Raw genomic sequence first — 19,170 nt, forward strand, 5'->3', positions numbered from 1 at the left:
AATGAGCGAGGAGAATAACAGATTAAAGCAGGAAGTTCACAAACTCCAAGCTGAAAAACGCAAACAGAGCGAAAATGCAACAAACACAATGGAGAGCGAGAATGTGGACATGGAAGAAAACAGCGATACTCGTATACCTAAGCGCAAGACGATGGGGATTATTGAGGACAACAGGATCAAACTGAAGAAAAATAAATCCGCCAGCCTAATAAAAGAACGTCTGGAAGAATCGCAGCCCATACTCGAGAAAAAGATAGAAGAGCGCATGAGCCAGATGGAAGAATCGATTAAGGCGGCCATGGTCAGCATAGTCGCTCAAGAACTGCCACCCGTACAGCAACAGCTTGAGAATATAAACGCAAGAGTAACCAGGTTAGACGAAAGAATGGACGCTGTAGCCCCTGCAAAAAAAATAGAAACAGTCCAGGCAACTCCCAAATCTCCCGTAATGTTCAAGCCGTCGATACTAGGCCCGATGGTCTCTAGCATTACAGCACAATCATGGCCAAAGAAAAAGTAGATATACCATATGGCAATGGAATTGCAGAAGTTGCCGACATGAAAAGGCGAATCTGTATCAATTGCTAAAAACGAAGGACGAGCCAGACGTAATCATTATACAAGAAACGAATGGTCTCGCCAGACTATCAGGGTGCCAACCCATAGGCAATGCCATAGGAGAAACCAAGGCACTTACCACCCTACTCAGAAGAGACCATACGGTTGTACAACATGACACACGAGTCACAGACAGACTACATAATACCTGAAATTATACTATTCAGGGAAGACAAATGGTTCATTTATTCTAAAGGGATATAGCCGTCCAAAGTTCGAGACAGATACTTAACACTATTCAAACGCACTGTCAACATAGCATGTAACCGGAAGGTGATACTTGGATGTTTTAACATTGCCCACACCACGTGGGAGTACAAGTACGTCCACACCAAAGGCAAAAACGTATGGCTCGATTCCCAACCGGAAGATCTGAGCCTTGTCCTGGACCCAGTGACGCCCACGAGGCACGGCAATAGCAACTGTGACGACTCCACACCAGACGTCACCTTCGCTAAAATATACAATCAATAAGATGGCTAAATATACAGGAATACCTGGGGAGCGACCACTCTATAATCGAAATCCAGCTCAATGGAGGCCCCAACAAACGCAGGGCTAATCAAATGAATTTAGTTGATAGGTTGAAATTCTGGAAAAGAAGGGAAGGGAGGAACCTAGCAACCATTACAGACATTGATCAGTGGACAGACCATCTGAAAGAAAACATCTCCAAATCAACACAGGTGATTCCACAAAAGGCTCAGCTAGAAGCGATAGACAGCAGGCTCTCGAAGATGTAGGAGGCCAAACAAAGACTGCACAAACGATGGAAAACACCGTAACTTAACAAGAGATTAAAGAAGAAGATATCCATACTAAGCAAAGAAATCGACCAATTTGCACAACAGTTCCAAAGGCGAAAATTGGAGGCATTATGCACAGAGATTGATGAGCAAGTTAGCAAGATATGGAGTTTGCGCAAATATCTAGCGCAAACGGTGCACAGACACAACATGCACAAGATCCTATACGCGTATAAAGGAACAGAGCAAGAATTCTTGAAAGAGGTCGAACTCAAATACATATCACACGCATCGCTGTGTATTCATCCCGATTACGAGGGAGGACAGAGCGCTGACCTCGATGAAGAGTTTAGCCAAACAAATAGGAGCAGTCCTGCACAAGCTCGACACCAAGGCGGCACCGGGCCCAGACCCTTTACATACAAGACACTCAGAAACCTAAACAACGCGTCCATTGGCAAACTAATAATAGATCAACAAGTTCTGGAAACAAGGAAAGATACTGCAGCAGTGAAAGACGGCACAAGTGATCCTAATGCGAAGGCCGGTCAAGGCTCATATCTTAACTTCCTGCGTGGGCAAACTAATGGAGCATGCCTTCCTCGCGAGGCTCACCAACTACATAGAAGGCGATGACTTAATTCCAAACACAATGATAGAATGCCGAAGGAACCTGTCTGCACAAGACGCCATGCTGCAACTTAAACAATAAGTGATAAATGGACCAGGGAGATCGACTCGAGCAATCCTCGGGCTAGATCTCAAGAAGGCATTCGACACTGTGGCACATCAAACGACACTGCACCTAATCAGCAACCTTGGCTTCAGTGAGCGGACGTACAACTATATATGAAACTTCTTAAAGGGTAGAGAGCAAAAATCACGGTAGGAGATTTCCTGTCCAAGAAAGTGCCCATTGGCAGTGCAGCTACATCGCAGGGATCGATTATTTCGCCTATGCTCTTTAACCTAGCTCTGATTGGTCTTCCTAGCGAAGTACAAGGAATCGAAGGACTTAACCACACAATCTGTGCAGACGACATCACGCTATGAATAAACGATGGCAGTGATTCATCGATTGAACAGAGACTACAAGAAGCCGTTGAAACTGCCGAGAAATATCTAGAAGGCACTGGTCTAACATGCTCGGCTGAAAAATCTGAGCTGTTGTACAGACCAACGCAAATTGGGAGACCTCCCAAGGACGACCACACATAAACCTACACCGACATACAACTCAAGACACAAGATAGACAACCCATACCCGAGAAGTCGAGAAGGTAAGGGTGTTGGGAATGATCATAGAAGCCAGGGGCACCAACAGAGAAACCATTCGCAAAATCGAAGCCTAAATTTCTCAGACGATGCGCTTGATGCAAAGAATCACCAACAGTCACGAGGGCATGAAAGAAGCAAGCATCACGACAATCATCCAGGCCTTTGCCATAAGTCAAATCACGTATGTGGCGGTGTACCACAGATGGAACGCTACAGAAAAGAAGCTAGGCGGTCTTATAAGGAAAGTAAATAAAGAAGCGATTGGACTCATGCCAAGCACTAGCACAGAGCAACTCCTAGAATTTAGACTGCACAATACGCTAGAGGAACTAATAGAAGCGCAACGTATATAAAAATACGAATGCCTCTGGAAGGCTATGGCGGGAACACATTGTAGGTAATTTAGGGATCCGCTACCACAAACAACACGGAAACAAACCAGACATACTCAAGGAAATAAGGGCCAAACTCTCGGTATCTCTACTACGCAAGAATATGCATCCTGTACACCATGAGGTCAGGAGAAAAAGCAGAGCAAGGAAAATGGGGAAGAAGTACGGAAGAAACATACGCCGTCTTTGTAGACGCTGCACGTTACAAACACAAACCCAGCTTTGTCACAGCAGTACTCAACAACAACATACAATACTGCCCAAGCGTGCGGCACCAGAGCCATGCTAGAACGCATGCTATGGGAATGCCAGGGTCTAATACACAACAATGAGAGCGAGACCTCCATCGACAGCCTCCGCGCGCAATGGCAGGCCGCGCTGCTCAGCTCGAACCAGGAAGACCAACTCTGGGCAGTCCAGCGGGCCAAGTAAGCCGCCCGGAGGCAATAACTCTTGGCCGTAACCTCGGAGGCTGCCCGAGCCCACTCACTCGCTGGATGTGATTCGTTCTGATTCGAAATAGTTTTCTCACTCACTCAACCTATGATGGCTCCGCTCTCATAATACTGCCCGCATCTTCACACCTCTGACGGCACCGCTCTCGTATGCCGACTACGCGTCTCGGGTCACACCTCCGCCGCTCAACTAGACTGCCGCGGTTGCAAGGTCACCCCCACCGTAATATTCCGTCCCACCAACAACGCCACCGGGTTCCCCTCGCTCCCGTTCCACGATAGTCAGCCCAGCTTCATCAGCAAACTGACTTGTGGCACACGCCAGACAACAGGTCTACTTGCTTCGCCTGAAGAATTGCTGGTCACGCTGTGCCCTTCTGTCACTGCAACATCTACTTTAGCCATGGTGCCTTCCACCAGTTCATCTTGGGATCGAATCTCGGCCACGGCGGCCGCATTTCGATAGAGGCGAAATGGCAAAACGACTGTGTAGTTAGATTTAGGTGCACCATAAGGAAGCCCAGGCGGTTCAAATTTCTGGACTCCCCTCTACGGCGTGCCTCATAACCAAATCGTGGTTTTGGCACATAACTCACAAGAATTATGCTTTTCGTTTTTACCAGTTTAGCTACGTGCAGCAACACGCCACTGTTATTCGTTGCCGCGATGCCGCTAACTTGCCGCCGAGAGACAGTCGCTGCCCTCTTTCTACCCATCGACGGTCGCTGTCACCTGTGCATCCCCGACCACCTACTGCCGAGGGAAACTGATCAGCGCAGTTTCGAGGCAAGAACTGCAAGGTCGAATTTTCTAAGACCTAAATTTTCTCCGTACAATGTCCTTGATCACGATGTCGAGGCAGCCGCCAGACAAGCGCTTGCCGATATCGGCGCCACCATTTCCATCATTAATGAAAATCTTTGGCGGAATCTTAACCCACGGCCTCTGTCTTGCATGACACTGTGTACTGCTAGAACGCAGCTCATTCATCCCACAGCTGCATGCACCGCCCGAGTAGCCATACAAGACGTTCTGTAGATCGAGTCTCTTGTGTTACTGTCCTGTTGTCATGATGTCATCCTCGGAGAGGACTTTCTGTAATGTCACAGTGCAATCATCGATTGCTCTCACGCGCAAATGGCCCTTTCGCCATTATGTGACTTACCATCGGCCGGCGTCGGCCACGGTGTTCGCAAAGCCTCTATTGACGCCGATACTAATTTGCCTGCGGAAACGTAGGTGCTTGTGGCCCTGTCGTGTCCAGCCATGGATACTCCACTGTGGCATTTATGCCGTATAGTAATGCTTGCTACCAGCATGGACTTATTTCTCCCGTTCGCCGGCCTCACTGTTAAGTTTGAATCAGCTTTGATGTCCATACGTAATCCGCATTTGTACACAGTGACTATATTGCGTGGCGAGACCTTAGGATTTGTGCAAGCTGTTACGTGTATTCAACACCTTGACGTTCACGATGGCACCACCAGTTTACATCTTGACGCCATAACTGCTGTCCCGTGAACACCACCATCAGCTGTTTTCGACTGCACCATCGCCTCAGACCTTTTCACCATCTAATCGCACCCAAGTTTTTACCCGCTTTAACCAGTTAGTTTCTTCGTTTGACTGCAACCCACCATTCTTGGGTTGCACGGCAAGTGCATCTTATATCATTGACACCGGTTCACAAGCTCCTTGTGACAGCGTGCATATATAATTTCCGAAGTGTGTCGAGTTACCACAAAACAAGTGCAAGACATGCTGAAGCGCGGCGTCATTCAGCATGGTCAATGTCTTAGTCACCTGTCGCTCTAGTGCGGAAAATTATTGCTCCATTTTATTTTGTGACGATTATGGCCGCCTAGACAGGATTACAAACAATAAGTTCACCCATTTCCGCGGATGGAAGAGACTCTTGGGTGCAAGATGAAGAATACTTCTCATCTGTAGATGATCGTTCTGGCTATTGGCAGGCTCCCTTGGCTGACGCTGACCGCCAAAGGACAGCTTTCGTCACTCCCACTGACCTGTGCGTCTTTAACGTTATACCCTTCGGGCGCTACAATGCGCCTGCGACGTTTTTTTAAATAATTTTTTAATTATGGGGTTTTACGTGCCAAAACTACTATCTGATTATGAGGCACGCCGTAGTGGGGGACTCCGGAAATTTCGACCCCCTGGGGTTCTTTAACGTGCACCTAAATCTAAGTACACGGGTGTTTTTGCATTTCGACACCATCGAGAGGCGGCCGCCATGGCCGGGATTCGATCCCGTTACCTCGTGCTCAGCAGCCTAACACCATAGCCACTGAGCAACCACGGCGGGTGTGCCCGCGACGTTTGAGAGCGTGATTAGTACCATCCTTTGCGGCCAGAAGCGGAAGACTTGTTCATGTTACCTGTACGACATAGTTGTTTCATCAGAATTTTCCGACACATCTCATCCGCCAATATTACATCCTAATTTGGCACTTCAGCGTACAGCTCAACCTCAAACGCCGTTTCGGTACCCGAACATTAACTATTTTGGGCCGTGTTGTCTCCAAAGACGGCGTCCTTTCCCTCCTGACATGCCATGAAGCCTTTGAAAAGGTTAGCGCGTTGCTGATTTCACAGCCGATTCTTCGCCGTTACGACACAACGGCGCCGACAGAGGTTCACGCCAACGCCAGTAGTGTAGGCCTTGGTGCCGTCTTGACACAATGGAAAGCCACGAATGAAGAATATGTCTTGGATTATGCGAGCTGTACCATTAAGAAAACTGAGTCGAATTACTCTGCCACGAGAAGGAATGCTTAGTCATAATTTTGGCACTGGGGAAGTTTCGGCCGTACCTCTAAGGTCGTCCTTTAAGCATCATCATTGGCCATCACGCATTTTCTTTGCTCTCCTCCTTGAAAGACCCGTCCGGTCGCCTGGGCCATTGGGCGCTTCGCCTGCAGGAATATTACATTCGTGTCGTATAGCGCTCCAGTCGAAAGCACTTCGAAGATGACATGCTCTCCCGCTCTCCTACAACACTTGATGTGGCCCATTCCTTTTACGATCTCAGACCCATTACTACTAACCGGCATTGACATGCCCTCCGAACAACGCAATGACTCAGCGCTTTTCCTGTTGTTCGACTACCTTGTCGCGCCATAGGTTGTTCCTTCGACGCAGATGCTACGCCTTCAAACAACCCACTTTCCCGTGCTAGAAAACGCCCTCTGTCACCGCAACTATATGCCCGCCTGTAGGAAATGGCTTCTCGCTATCCATCGTCTTATCTCTGCCGATATCTGCGCGTATTTCCATGCCATCCTTCAAAGCGCATACGCTGGTGTCCTGAAAATTTTGAGGCTGCGCCAATGATATTACTGACGTGGAATGTACCGGTTTGTCCAGCAGTAGGTTCGATCTTGCACCGCCTGTCAAGAAATCGTGACCCCTCCACAGTGCGCTCCTAGCGCACTACAGCCGCTACCATTTTCTGTTCGACCATTCGACAGCGTGGGCATCGGCCTACCGACCTCTGTAGCCCGCTTTCATACAGCTTATATGCAAGCCACTGAATTATAGATTGCGTCGATTCCCAGACACGTTACTCCGAGACTGCAGCCCTTCCCGTGGTGACCACGCCCAACATTGCGATGTTTATTCTTTATAAATTCATCGTTTGCCACGGTGCTCCTCGAGAACTACTCAGCGATAGGGTCGTGACTTCTTGTCAGATGCAATACAATCCATCCTTCACGGGTGCAACATTCACCAAAAATCGACCACGTACCATCCGCAAATGAACGGTCTGAAGCAGCGATTCAACAGAACACTCGGTGACATGTTCAGGATGTACGTCTCGTCCGACCACACAAATTGGGCCACCGTACTACCGTTCGTTACATTCGCGTATGACACCACGGCGCAAGCGACCATTCCTATTGAATCTTTTTTTTTCTTGTAAGTACGCGAGGCCTTGTGTACACTGGATGCTACATCGCCCTACAGACCTTACGCCTATGAGTGCACTACAATTTCGAAAGTTGCCCGATACGCTGTAGATTGCCGCCAGCTGGCTGGCTTGTTCACTGAGCAACAAGGATCAGGTGCGTCAGAGGCCACGACATGACAGCCATCAGACCCCACCCACGTTCTCTGCCGGTTCCCTTGTGTGGCTTTGGGATACCGCCTCACACCCCTGGCCTTTCGTCGAAACTACTTGCACTGTACTACTGTGCGTACAGTATCATCAATGCCACATCACCTGTGAGCTATATCATTGAGCTCGACACACCATCGCCGGACCTTCATTGTCAGGGTAGCGAGACAGTGCACGTTAGCCACCTAAAGGTCACGAAGCCCTCATCTTGTCTCGTCCCTGAGTCGCCAGGATCGCGGCGCCTCTTGCCCGGGGCCAATGTAATGAAGCCGACACACCTCATGTTTTCGGTGGCAGCTCGAAGACGACAACCCGTGATGTGATTGCGAGAGAGCTCCAGCTGTTCTCTGCTTCTAGACTGATCTCCAACGCTTATCATCTTTGTAATTGAATATCTTACTATAAAGTGGTCGATCGCTTGATGTCAGATGCATTTTCAGTCTCTATCTTCGCCACTGCTTCAGAAGGAATCGCCCAGAAATTGAGACGTCTGACACATGATTCTTCTGCGTTTAGCAAGTGCAAAAAATTGCTGGTTCTTCGTACGTCTATTCAATCACTTTTTGAAGAACGCAGCACGGTGCTACAATGCCGACGTTTTTTTCCGCAGGCAAAATGTTCAATGTTTGTGTAAAGCATTTAGAATAAGTTCGAAACAGGAGCAGGCATGAGCGTTACGAAAGTAAGGCCATGTGAATATAGGCGCACCGACTGGCTCGGGCAATATGTATATAAGAGAAACACTAACATGTGGCAAAGGATCTATCAGGTGGACGGGACGCTGCGACTTATCATGATCAGTACTACCGGTTGAAAAAGGTAAGACATTGCGCATTGCAAAATACGGACACGACGGGCTACTTTCAAGCTGTCAAAAGAAATAGATTTCACCGATGACTCGTGATCTTTTGTTGACAAGGCAACACAGGATTATTTCCTGGTTCCGAGGTTTGGTACTTTTCATACAGATTTCCACAAATTTCTGAATAACGTTTCACTGGATAGGAAGCGCGCGTCCTGCGGTGTCATGATATAGTCGTGGTGCGTTGGCAGGCTGCTTACAGTTTCGATGATATCTAACTTTGCCGGCCTTCAACTTCCGAATGAACATGTTTGTTAAGCTTTTCATCCGACCCGAGCACCAGTGCGCGAGAACGGAATCGTTAGTCGGCTACTAACAAGTGTAGTTTTAGGGCAGAGCTCGAGGTTAATAATGAAGCATTATCCTGAAATAAATTTGCTTAATCATCACACGTGCACAAAACACTTATTTTCAAACAAAGCTTCTGAAAGCACCAATATTACGTGTCTGGAAAGAAAATGAGTAGGCCAACGAAACAAACTAAACAGAACATGTGTATTGCCCTTGCACATAGGCGGATTCTTTCTCATAACTCCATCCCAAGGTTTTCACATCCGCGTGCCTGCTTGAGTTGCCATGCTTCCACGAGCTCGAGACGCACTGAACATTAAGCTGTTTTACTGATTTGTACAGGCAGGTTCCCCACTGGCCCACGAACTAGACCAGAATGAATATTTCTTGCGAACTGCCATTAACATGAAGAGTATAAGCAAACGCCTTTGTTCATGCGCCTTTTTCTCTAAACAATGCTACATGTGCAGATTGAACCACCAGCTCCCAGCGAATTGTTGCGGCAAATAAATTTTATAGTTGCGCACCTATAGGTTTCGATGAGACGCTTGACACGTTGGACATATTGGGCAGCCCACTGTCCAGGCTCGCTGAAAGATGCGACATAGCTCTCGTGAAGCGGAGCTTTGTCGGTATGCGTTAGCCTGCTGATTAGCCTGTGTAGATGATAGCCACTGTTGCAAGGTGCTGCTGTATCTCGGGCACCACGAAGGAGCCACTTCTGTCAACACAACATGGACAGGGGTCTGCGGAAGTACCTGCAGATGACAACGGAAAGCGTGATGGACATGATAACACCAGCTGTTGGACGTTATACAATAACAAGCAATACGCGCCCTTATGTTAACACTACACAGCAGTGTTAAATGCTTAGTAAGTGCTGTAATGCGAGCATAAATTTCGCAAAAAATAACAAAAACCCAGCAACAACAGACGTGCAATTGAAATCCTCCATAGAAGAGGACCGTTTTATTGTGGCGCTGAACGCGCTTTATGCTCCCGTCCTGTTCCTGTCCCAAATAATATATTACGCGGATAATTACAGTCGGTACGCTGCATTATAATGTCAGTACATGGAAGAACCCTGTATTAGCCGATGACATTGCGGGAAAATATCTCAAAAGCAGTAAGCGAAAACATTCCCAGTAGTTTAGGAAAGCAAATGGCACAGAAAAGAAGCAGTATGAGAATCACTCGATGCCAGCTGCGCCATGCGCTCAATACAGAGTTTTCTCAATAACGACAATATACATGGCATCTTTTCATTTTTTCAAGTATTTTAATTAGATCCGATAAAATCCTCCATGACACCTCTAGGTGGAGCACCTAAGAGAGATGAAGACGGCAACAATCTTCGAAGAAGATCACTGCGGTATATCAGAGACATTAATCAACTTAGGCATGAAAGAAAGTGCAGTCCTGACTCAATTTGATATAGCAAGGAAACAGAAGCCTGAGAGATGGAAATCTAGTGTAGGAAATTTTTACCGGAAAAAAAGCAGAACTCCTTAATAACATGGCCGCAGGACCCGATTAAATTCCAATACAGCTAATCAAACAGCTGGAACCAAGAGCAAAGCACTGTTGACTAACGCCATAAGGCAAGTGATTAGAGAGAGAGGGAGAGAGAATAAACTTTATTCGCACACATAGAACTCGTGTGGCCCCAGCAGGTGGGTCGTGGCAAACGGCTGGGGCCCATAGTACAGGGCCCCACCGGCCCTTGCCATCCTCTCTGCCCTTCCGACAAGCCTAAGCTGGTCTTCAAGGGCCGTGTTGGGCAGCAGTGCCTCACATCGTTCCTTTGTATTGTTAATGCGTTGTTCGTCATCGTGTAATGTGCACTCCTACGTGATGTGGAGCAGAGTTGGTGTGGTCTCACACCACGGGCGCATCCACACCACGGGGATTGGTGGTCCCGAATGACAGATGCTTGACTTGTGCCTTCTGTTATAGGTAGGCTGTTTATCTGGTCAAACAATTCGTCCATAAGCTCTGTGGCTGTGAATCCCCGCCATTATTGCTCCTTGTGTGTGGGTGTTGACCTGTGTCCTTACCATTCTCGAATTGGCAGGTTTCTTGCGTGTAGCGCACCTAGGACGTTCAGCGATGCTAATTTTGGTGTTAAATTAACTGTGATAAACGGATGTTGCCCTAGGCCCTCCTTGCTCCTACTTTCAACGTGTCTCGCCTTGCTTTTGCCTTGCGCAGGGAACAGAAGCTAATGCGGGCCCTAGAACTGAGGATGTGCTCACCCTCATAAAGGAATGCCGTGACGAAACCACCAAAGCCTTAAAGAAAATTATGGGGTTTTACGTGCCAAAACCACTTTCTGATTATGAGGCACGCCGCAGTGGAGGACTCCGGAAATTTCGGCCACCTGAGGTTCTGTAACGTGCACCTAAATCTAAGTACACGGATGTTTTTCCATTTCGCACCCATCGAAATGCGGCCGCCATGGCCGGGATTCGATCCCGCGACCTCGTGCTAAGCAGCCTAACACCATAGCCACTGAGCACGCAAAGACAGGATTGGCTGCCGAGGTGGTGGTGTGGATATTGTGATTAACGAATTATACCACCCCTCTCCTATTCCAGTAGGCTCCTCTCGAAACAGCATGGGCCTCTTGTCACATTGTTCACGTCACCTGTGCGGCATTGGTACATGTTGTCGACCCAGCGACAGCAATTGAGAGTTACAGATCTTAGCGTCGGCTTTGACCAAGGCATGCACAAATTTCCGAATTCTTTCCTTTTTAGGCGGTGATTTTAATTATCCAGAAATCGACTAGTTTATTCTCTCTACCCGTAATTATACTAATCTGCCTGAACGTATTCGCTTTCTTCAGTTGCTTCTTTATCAAAACTTAACACAACTTGTACATGAACCTACGCGGAAGGATCGCGTTTTAGATGTAGTTCTAACCAACAGCCTACAAATTGCTAACACACTCGTACTTGGAGAAATCAGCGATCATAGGGCTGCCCATTGTTTGCTTTCACTTCCACCAGCAAACAAATAAAAAATTAAGAAACAACTGCTGAACTACGCGTGTACCGACATAACAAAATTGAACAGTATGCTACAGGCTTTTGCCGTAGATATTTTGGGTACTTTGACGACCGCAGAACTGATGAAAACTGCTCTTCTTTAGGGACAAACTGAAAAAAAATGGAGGCTGCTTGCGAGCCTAAAGTAACAATGACCTCTCGAACAGATCACCCATGGCTCACCCGGGCGTGAAACGTCCCTTGAACAAGACAAAAAAGGATTTACAGGAAAGCGCGTCCCTCAAATTGTGGTCAAGATTTAACAGCAATGTTTTCATAGGCTGCCCAAACAAAAAGTGCCATTCTCCAAGCTAAAGACAAATACTTTAATGAAACGCTCCCTAACCTTATGAAAACGGACCCTAAAAATTTTGGAATATGGTGAATCCTGAAAGCACCCACTCTATACCGGTGTTGACGACGGAAGACGGCAGCACTGTAGCGGTAGAACACTGCGCTGAACAATTTATTAACCCTTCACTGAAGTACTCACCAATGAACTTGCACTCAACGATTCGCTGTCTCGGTTACAGCTGTCCATTTCGCCCCCTTTTCCAGCAATCCTAACTACGGAATATGGCATAGCTAGCGCCCTAAATAGACTTCCACACAACACCAGTCCCGGTCCCCATGTCAACAGCCCCAAACAACTGAAATTAACCTGCCATCATTCAGCTAATCTACTCACGTCAATCTTCCAGCAATACCTTGATTCTGGCTGTGTACTGGATGACTGGAAATCTGCATATATGGTACCTATACTGAAATCTGGCAGCAGAACTCACCCTAACAACTACAGGCTGATTTCACTTACGTCCACTTCCTGTAAGGTAATGGAGTACATCATATATTCACAGGTGATGAATCATCTCAGCCATAACAATTTACTTCGTAACAGCCAGCATGGTTTTCGGTAAAAATTATGATGTCAGACAACTTTCCGAACTTGTGACAGAACTGCACACAGCACTACATATGTCCGTCTACATCAATGCCATTTTCATAGACTTTTCAAAGCCTTTCGACCATGTTCCACATAATCGACTAATGTTGAAGATACGTAATCTGCGTCTCGACAAGTGAACGACTGCATGCATAGAATAATTTCTTAAAAGTCGGTGCCAGTCAGGTAAGCTTAATGACGATATATCTGATCCGAAACGTGTAACATTTTGGGCTCCTCAACGGAGTGTGCTGGGTCTTCTTCTATTTCTAGTATACAATAATGACATAGCATCTAACATAAGTTCGTCAATCTGTCGTTTCGTGGATTATTATGTTATAAAAAATAACTTGCACGGCCGACGTCGTATAACTACAATCTTATCTCTCAAGGTTAAAGGAATAGCACGGTAATTGGCAAATGGAAATAATCTGGGAAAAACCAAGCGCTTAACATTTACTAACATTTCTTCTGCATGCTCAAACTCATAAAATAAATGATACAGTAATCGAACAAGTAACATCCTTTATGTACCTGGGCACAACACACTTCTGACTTAAGCTGGCCTGTTCAGATTAGATTATGGGGTGTTACGTGCCAAAACCACTTTCTGATTATGAGGCACGCGGTAGTGGAGGACTCCGGAAATTTCTACCACCTGGGGTTCTTCAACGTGCATCTTAATCTAAGTACACGGGTGTTTTCGCATTTCGCCCCCATCCAAATGCGGCCACCGTGGCCGGGATTCGATCCCACGACCTCGTGCTCAGCAGCCCAACACCATAGCCATTTTGCAACCATGGCGGGTAAGCTGGCCTGTTCACATCAAGCATATTACTAATAAGGCTTCAAAAAAGCTCCGCCTTCTTATACGACGCTTCCATTTCGCTAATAAATATACAAGACTGCGCGTTTTCAATTGAATGATTCGGTCTTCTCTTGAATATGCTTCTACCATATGGCATTCTCACCTGACAGTTATTACTAGCATGCTCGAAATGGTACAGAACATGGCCTCGCGGTTTGTCACGTCATCCTATTCACGTTTTATAAGCGTTTGATCACTAAAAGCTTAACCATAAGCATACGTGTTTCATCACCTAATCTAGCTACGCTTGTCATGCGCAGGCGACATACTCAGCTATCGTTTTTTTGCTCCCTTTACCATAGCAGCGGTGGCGTAGAGGTAGAACACCCGCCTCGCATGCAAGAGGTCCGTGGTTCGAATGCCGGTGCCGGCAATTTTCCACCGGACTAAAAAAAATCCGCGTGTTGATAAAATTGCACAAACAGGCCTGGAGGGTGGCCTGATCCCGGTGACCAGAACAGGTAACGCACTCCCTCATCAGAGCAGGATTGGCGACCCTGGTGCAGTACTTGGCCACAACCTCCTATATGAACACAACAATCAAGATCGGGTGAGGGAACAAAGGCGAGTTAATGGCATCTTAGTTGAAATCAAGAAAAAGAAATGGGCATGGGCAGGACATGTAATGAGGAGGGAAGATAACCGATGGTCATTAAGGGTTACGGACTGGATCCCAAGAGAAGGGAAGACTAGCAGGGGGCGGCAGAAAGTTAGGTGGGTGGATGAGATTAGGAAGTTTGCAGGCACGGCATGGCCACAAGTAGTACATGACCGGGGTTGTTGGAGAAGTATGCGAGAGGCCTTTGCCCTGCAGTGGGCGTAACCAGGCTGATGATGATGAACCATAGCAAAACAACGTTCGCCCAAAAGCGCATTTTTCCAGCCCCTCATACTTCAACCCGTCTCGATCATACGCACAAAGTATCGCCCACGTTCGCCCGGGCGAAGAAGTACCGAAATTTGTCCTTTAGCATTTTGCACAAGCGAATGGAACTCCCTGCCGTTTAACATCGTAGAGATACGCGATCCTTGAATATTTCAGTCAGTGATCCTGTGCCATTTGCAAAATGGAAAACATTGCGAACTCATGTCTGCCTGTCTTCGTTTCATATACAGCTTTCTACGCTCTATGTATGCAGTGTTCTTTCCAATGTATTTATGATTAGTGTTTTAATACATATTTGACGAAATATTCCATACCCGCGGATTCAATGTATTTGGTTGATTTTTCTTTTATTCTATTCTGGACACTTTGGTTCAAATAACCTTGCTGTTTCTGCTTTCTTGTTTTGTTATTAGTATTCTTGTCCTCTATTGCATTCTTTATAAATGATATTTGTATACTCACCTGAAATCTCCCCCCCCCTCTTCATTTAAATCCCACTAGGGCCTTTAGGGCAATGAAATAAATAAATAAAATATATCCCGGTGTGCTTTGGGGCAAAATACGTGCAGCCTGCCTAAGTGTGTTTGTGTATTTGCCTGGTGTCTGCCTAGAGCTGCAAGCTGCATTTCTGTAAGATTCTTATGTGGCAGTGTATACTTTCTATTCTCCCTGTAATATGTCAGAATTGTTGCATATTAGGGTCTATGGGTGTTGGGTCCCCTACTGCAGTGTCCACGGCGTCTCGGTGATTTGCGAAGCATCGAGCCACCACACCTGTGAACAAGTTCCCGGTGATATCCTCATACCCTGAGGCCCAGGTAATAGTACGGGTGTATTCAATTGGGGTGGGGGGGAGTCTTTATGAGCTTTGGCTAGAATTTGGTATGCCTTCGTACCTATTCTACCCCTTCGGTGACTTCTACCTTCCGCCAGTGAGTTCGTAATTATTGTTAGTGGCGCTTCTCGCTCCCTGCCTACCGTTATTGCCAATGCGATTAGAACCTCCTATGCATCTGTTATAGAGCCTCGGGTTATTGAGCCGCAGGTTGTATTCTCACTTTTGGGTCAATTACCATTGCCACCATTTTCTTTGCGTTTGTCTGATAAGGTGCGGCGTCTGTGAGGGTCATTGTGTTCATGTATTTTGTCCTTTTACATATGTACTCTGCGCTTGCTTTTTGTTCTCCCAGCATGCATAGTTGGGCCGATGTTCTTCGGTAGTGAGGACATAGTGTACCAATTTCATTAGGCAAGACAGGGCCTTGGTTCTTTGATGTGCCTGTACTTCTTGGCCGAGGCCGATCCTGTGGACAACTTCTCTGGCTGTTGGTGTTGGCAGCAGGCGGTTCCCTTGAGTTGTCATTTGTGCTTCAGCCAACTCTTCAATTGTGTTGTGTAGGCCAGGCGCTAGTAGCTTCTCATTTGAGGTACTTGAGATAGCCACAGAACTGCTTTATACGCCATTCTTGCTTGGTCCGCTTTTTCTTTATCCTCCCTAGTCACGTTGTGGTAGGGTAGGGAGTATGTTAGTTTGCTGATGACCAGGCTCTTTACCAAACAGAGCTTATCTTAATCTTCCATTCCTCTTCGATTGTTTGTTACTCGGACTATCACGCAAACTATTGGACTATCATGTGTTCTTTTAACAATGTTTAGTGTGTGAAGACATCGCTGATTAAATTGTAGCCACATACCTAAGACTCGAATGGTGGTTCCCTTCGGAATGATACGTCCGTCTGTCTTGACCTCAAGTCGAAGGCTCGGGTCCGTGCCTCGGTTTTTACTTTTACTGTTATTTTTTACTTGTAGGCTCCTTTTTCTGCCAGCTTAGCCTTGGTTGTCTATATTGTTGTCTCATCCGCATAGGAAGAGTGTCGGATATCTGGAATTCCTTCGAGTTTCTTGGCTAGACGAATCATGGCTATGTTGAAAAATGTAGGCGAGATTACAGCTCCTTGTGTTCCTTTGCTAAGTGGGTGGAGGAATTTGGATACGACCTCCCTGATTACTACAGTTCGTTGACTGAAGAAGCTCTGGACGTACTGGTGCTTTCTTTGACGCAGTTTGTCTCTGCCAGCCAATCCAGTATGCTCTGACAGCTTACGTTGCCAAAGGCCCATTTTACGTCGACGGCAGTGTTCTTCTGTTTTTGTAACGTTGGTTAATACTCACTGTTTTAGAAGTCGGAGTATGTCTTGTGTGGAGAGATTTTGTCGGAAGCCAAACATGGTGTTCCGCATTAAGCTTCCTTCAAAATGTTGAAGTCTCGTGTTTCCTAGACATCTTTCCTTGACATGGTACAAGAGATATGCGCCTGAGGTGTTCTATAGCTAATTTCTGAAGCCAATCAGACGTTATTAGGCCTAACTAAAAGCGTAATTCACATCGAAACTGTTTAAGCAACGATAGAGGAGCCTGAGAGATCATAATTTCACATAGAAGACTTTTACTGTAAAAAAGTAGAAGAATACGTTCCCAATAACACCGCCGCCGAATACAATGCAATGCCTATACAGCTAATCAAAAACCTCCGTCCAAAGAGCAAGGCACTGGTCACTCAAGCAAGGAAGTCCTCCATCGCCACTTTTTTTCACACTTTATGTTAAGAGCGTAGAAAGACAACTAGAAAACAGTTAATTTGGGTTTGGTTTATCTTGCATTCGAAATGGGCAAAGAGTGCAAAAGAAGGGTCCCTGGGTTCATCGAAGCGGACAACTGTGCTACTAGCGATACAAAGCGAGAGAATGACAAAAACCACTGAATATCTTTGGGAACGCAGTGACAAATCTTGGCTTTAATTTAGCACAAAAAAATTGGGAATTATGATCTATAATCAAGAAACGAGTAATTATGTGGTATCAATTCAACAGCAAGTCATCATCATCATCATCATCAGCCTGGTTAGGCCCACTGCAGGGCAAAGGCCTCTCCCATACTTCAACAACTCCGGTCATGTACTAATTGTGGCCATGTCGTCCCTGCAAACTTCTTAATCTCATCCGCCCACCTAACTTTCTGCCGTCCTCTGCTATGCTTCCCTTCCCTTGGAATCCAGTCCGTAACCCTTAATGACCATCGGTTATCTTCCCTCCTCATTACATGTCCTGCCCATGCCCATTTCTTTTTCTTGATTTCAACTAAGATGTCATTAACTCGCGTTTGTTTCCTCACCCAATCTGCTCTTTTCTTATCCCTTAACGTTACACCTCTCATTCTTCTTTCCATAGCTCGTTGCGTCGTCCTTAATTTGAGTAGAACCCTTTTCGTAAGCCTCCAGGTTTCTGCCCCGTAGGTGAGTACTGGTAAGACACAACTATGATACACTTTTCTCTTGAGGGATAATGGCAACCTGCTGTTCATGATCTGAGAATGCCTGCCAAAAGTCATACCCATTGCCAAAAATTTAAATACCGGAGAGCATACATGAATGAAAGAAAAACTTACTCAAACACCCATCAAGAAAATCAGACAACAAAGGGGAAGTGGAATGTAGTGAAAATGAAACAGTAAGTTGGGGCCACAGTAAATACGAGATGGTGCGTGGAATCTGGAAAGCAGTAATGGTGTCAACGCTAATGTTCGCAAATGCATCTTCTGCTTAAAATTGCATATCTTGTCAGGGTTAGAACTTAACCGCAGATAGATAGGCCACTTGGCTTTGGAAGCCCGAGGCAAAGCAAATGTGGCAGTACAGGCTGACATGGATTGGACAGAAGCACGAACCCAGGGAGCGCCCGGGGGGCCCAGCCCCCCTTCCAAAACTAAGCAGCCTGCCCCTCCCCCCCTACCCACGTCACCACTCCTCATACACATTCCTGAAGTGGCTCGAAATCATTCTTGAAATTTTACAGCTATTAGGCAGTCAACATTTTCCTACCTTCTTCACTCCTTTTGGATGGCGGTAGTTATCGGCACCTCCTGGGGCGTGAAGGCCAGTTTTCTCAGTGATTCGGTGCCCGCGCGAATAACTCGAGATGCGTTCTGTTGTCACCATCTATTGCGAGACACGCGCATCGCTGTTGCTTCTTTAGTCGAACTTTCTTTGTTTAGACGGATCCAGTGACCAGGAAAGGGATCCAGTTCGTAGTCAGTTGATCCGTATGATCGTGGAACGAGTTGCGGCCGTAGACAGACAGGTTTAGTTTAGCGTTTGCAAACAAATGTAAACGCATTATGTACGTAAATAAATAGCGTTGTCATCGCTGCGCATGCTCTGAACGTTATTGGGTTTCTGCGGTTTACGTGCGCTATGGTAGCGTAAGTTATTTGGCTAGCTTAGCGTTCGAATGTTTACGTACATTCAGAAATAGCGTTCTCGAACTAGGCGGCATTCATGGCTACCGCTTCAGCGTACATTCTCGCAATGGCTGCGCTCTGACTCGCGTTAATTGCCAGTAATTATTGAAATGAGCTTTCGCTTCCTCTAAACTGACCTGAAAGGTTAGGTATGAGGGCATAACACGTCCAATTTCTGAGATAGTTCGTACGCAGCGAGACGCATTGGTATAGCAACAACAGGATCATTGGTAATTGATTGCCTTGGCTTGGAAAAGTTTGGCACAAGGCGCCAGACGGCGCCCTGTTTTGTAATATCTTTACGTTTGCGTTTCCGTACGGTAAACTAAAAGTGTTGAAAGTACGCG

At 46.5% G+C, this 19,170-nt stretch overlaps 1 protein-coding gene across 11 annotated transcripts in view; it reads right to left on the reverse strand.

Moving 5' to 3' along the window:
* The window catches only part of LOC135916939 (uncharacterized), a 210,965-nt gene that overhangs the window by 15,652 nt on the left and 176,143 nt on the right, over positions 1-19,170 (reverse strand). For 6 of the 11 annotated variants that reach the window (XM_065450380.1, XM_065450378.1, XM_065450376.1 and 3 more), the window contains one exon: positions 9,308-9,538. The exons of 2 other annotated variants lie outside the window; for them this stretch is intronic. In XM_065450380.1, the coding sequence (XP_065306452.1) occupies positions 9,308-9,538 (231 nt within the window). Of the gene's footprint in view, positions 1-9,307; positions 9,539-19,170 lie in introns of those variants that run through there. 3 more of the 11 variants (XM_065450381.1, XM_065450382.1, XM_065450384.1) reach the window with 1 other exon arrangement.

The sequence above is a fragment of the Dermacentor albipictus genome, unplaced genomic scaffold (assembly GCF_038994185.2).
Source record: "Dermacentor albipictus isolate Rhodes 1998 colony unplaced genomic scaffold, USDA_Dalb.pri_finalv2 scaffold_38, whole genome shotgun sequence".
Lineage (NCBI taxonomy): Eukaryota > Metazoa > Arthropoda > Arachnida > Ixodida > Ixodidae > Dermacentor > Dermacentor albipictus.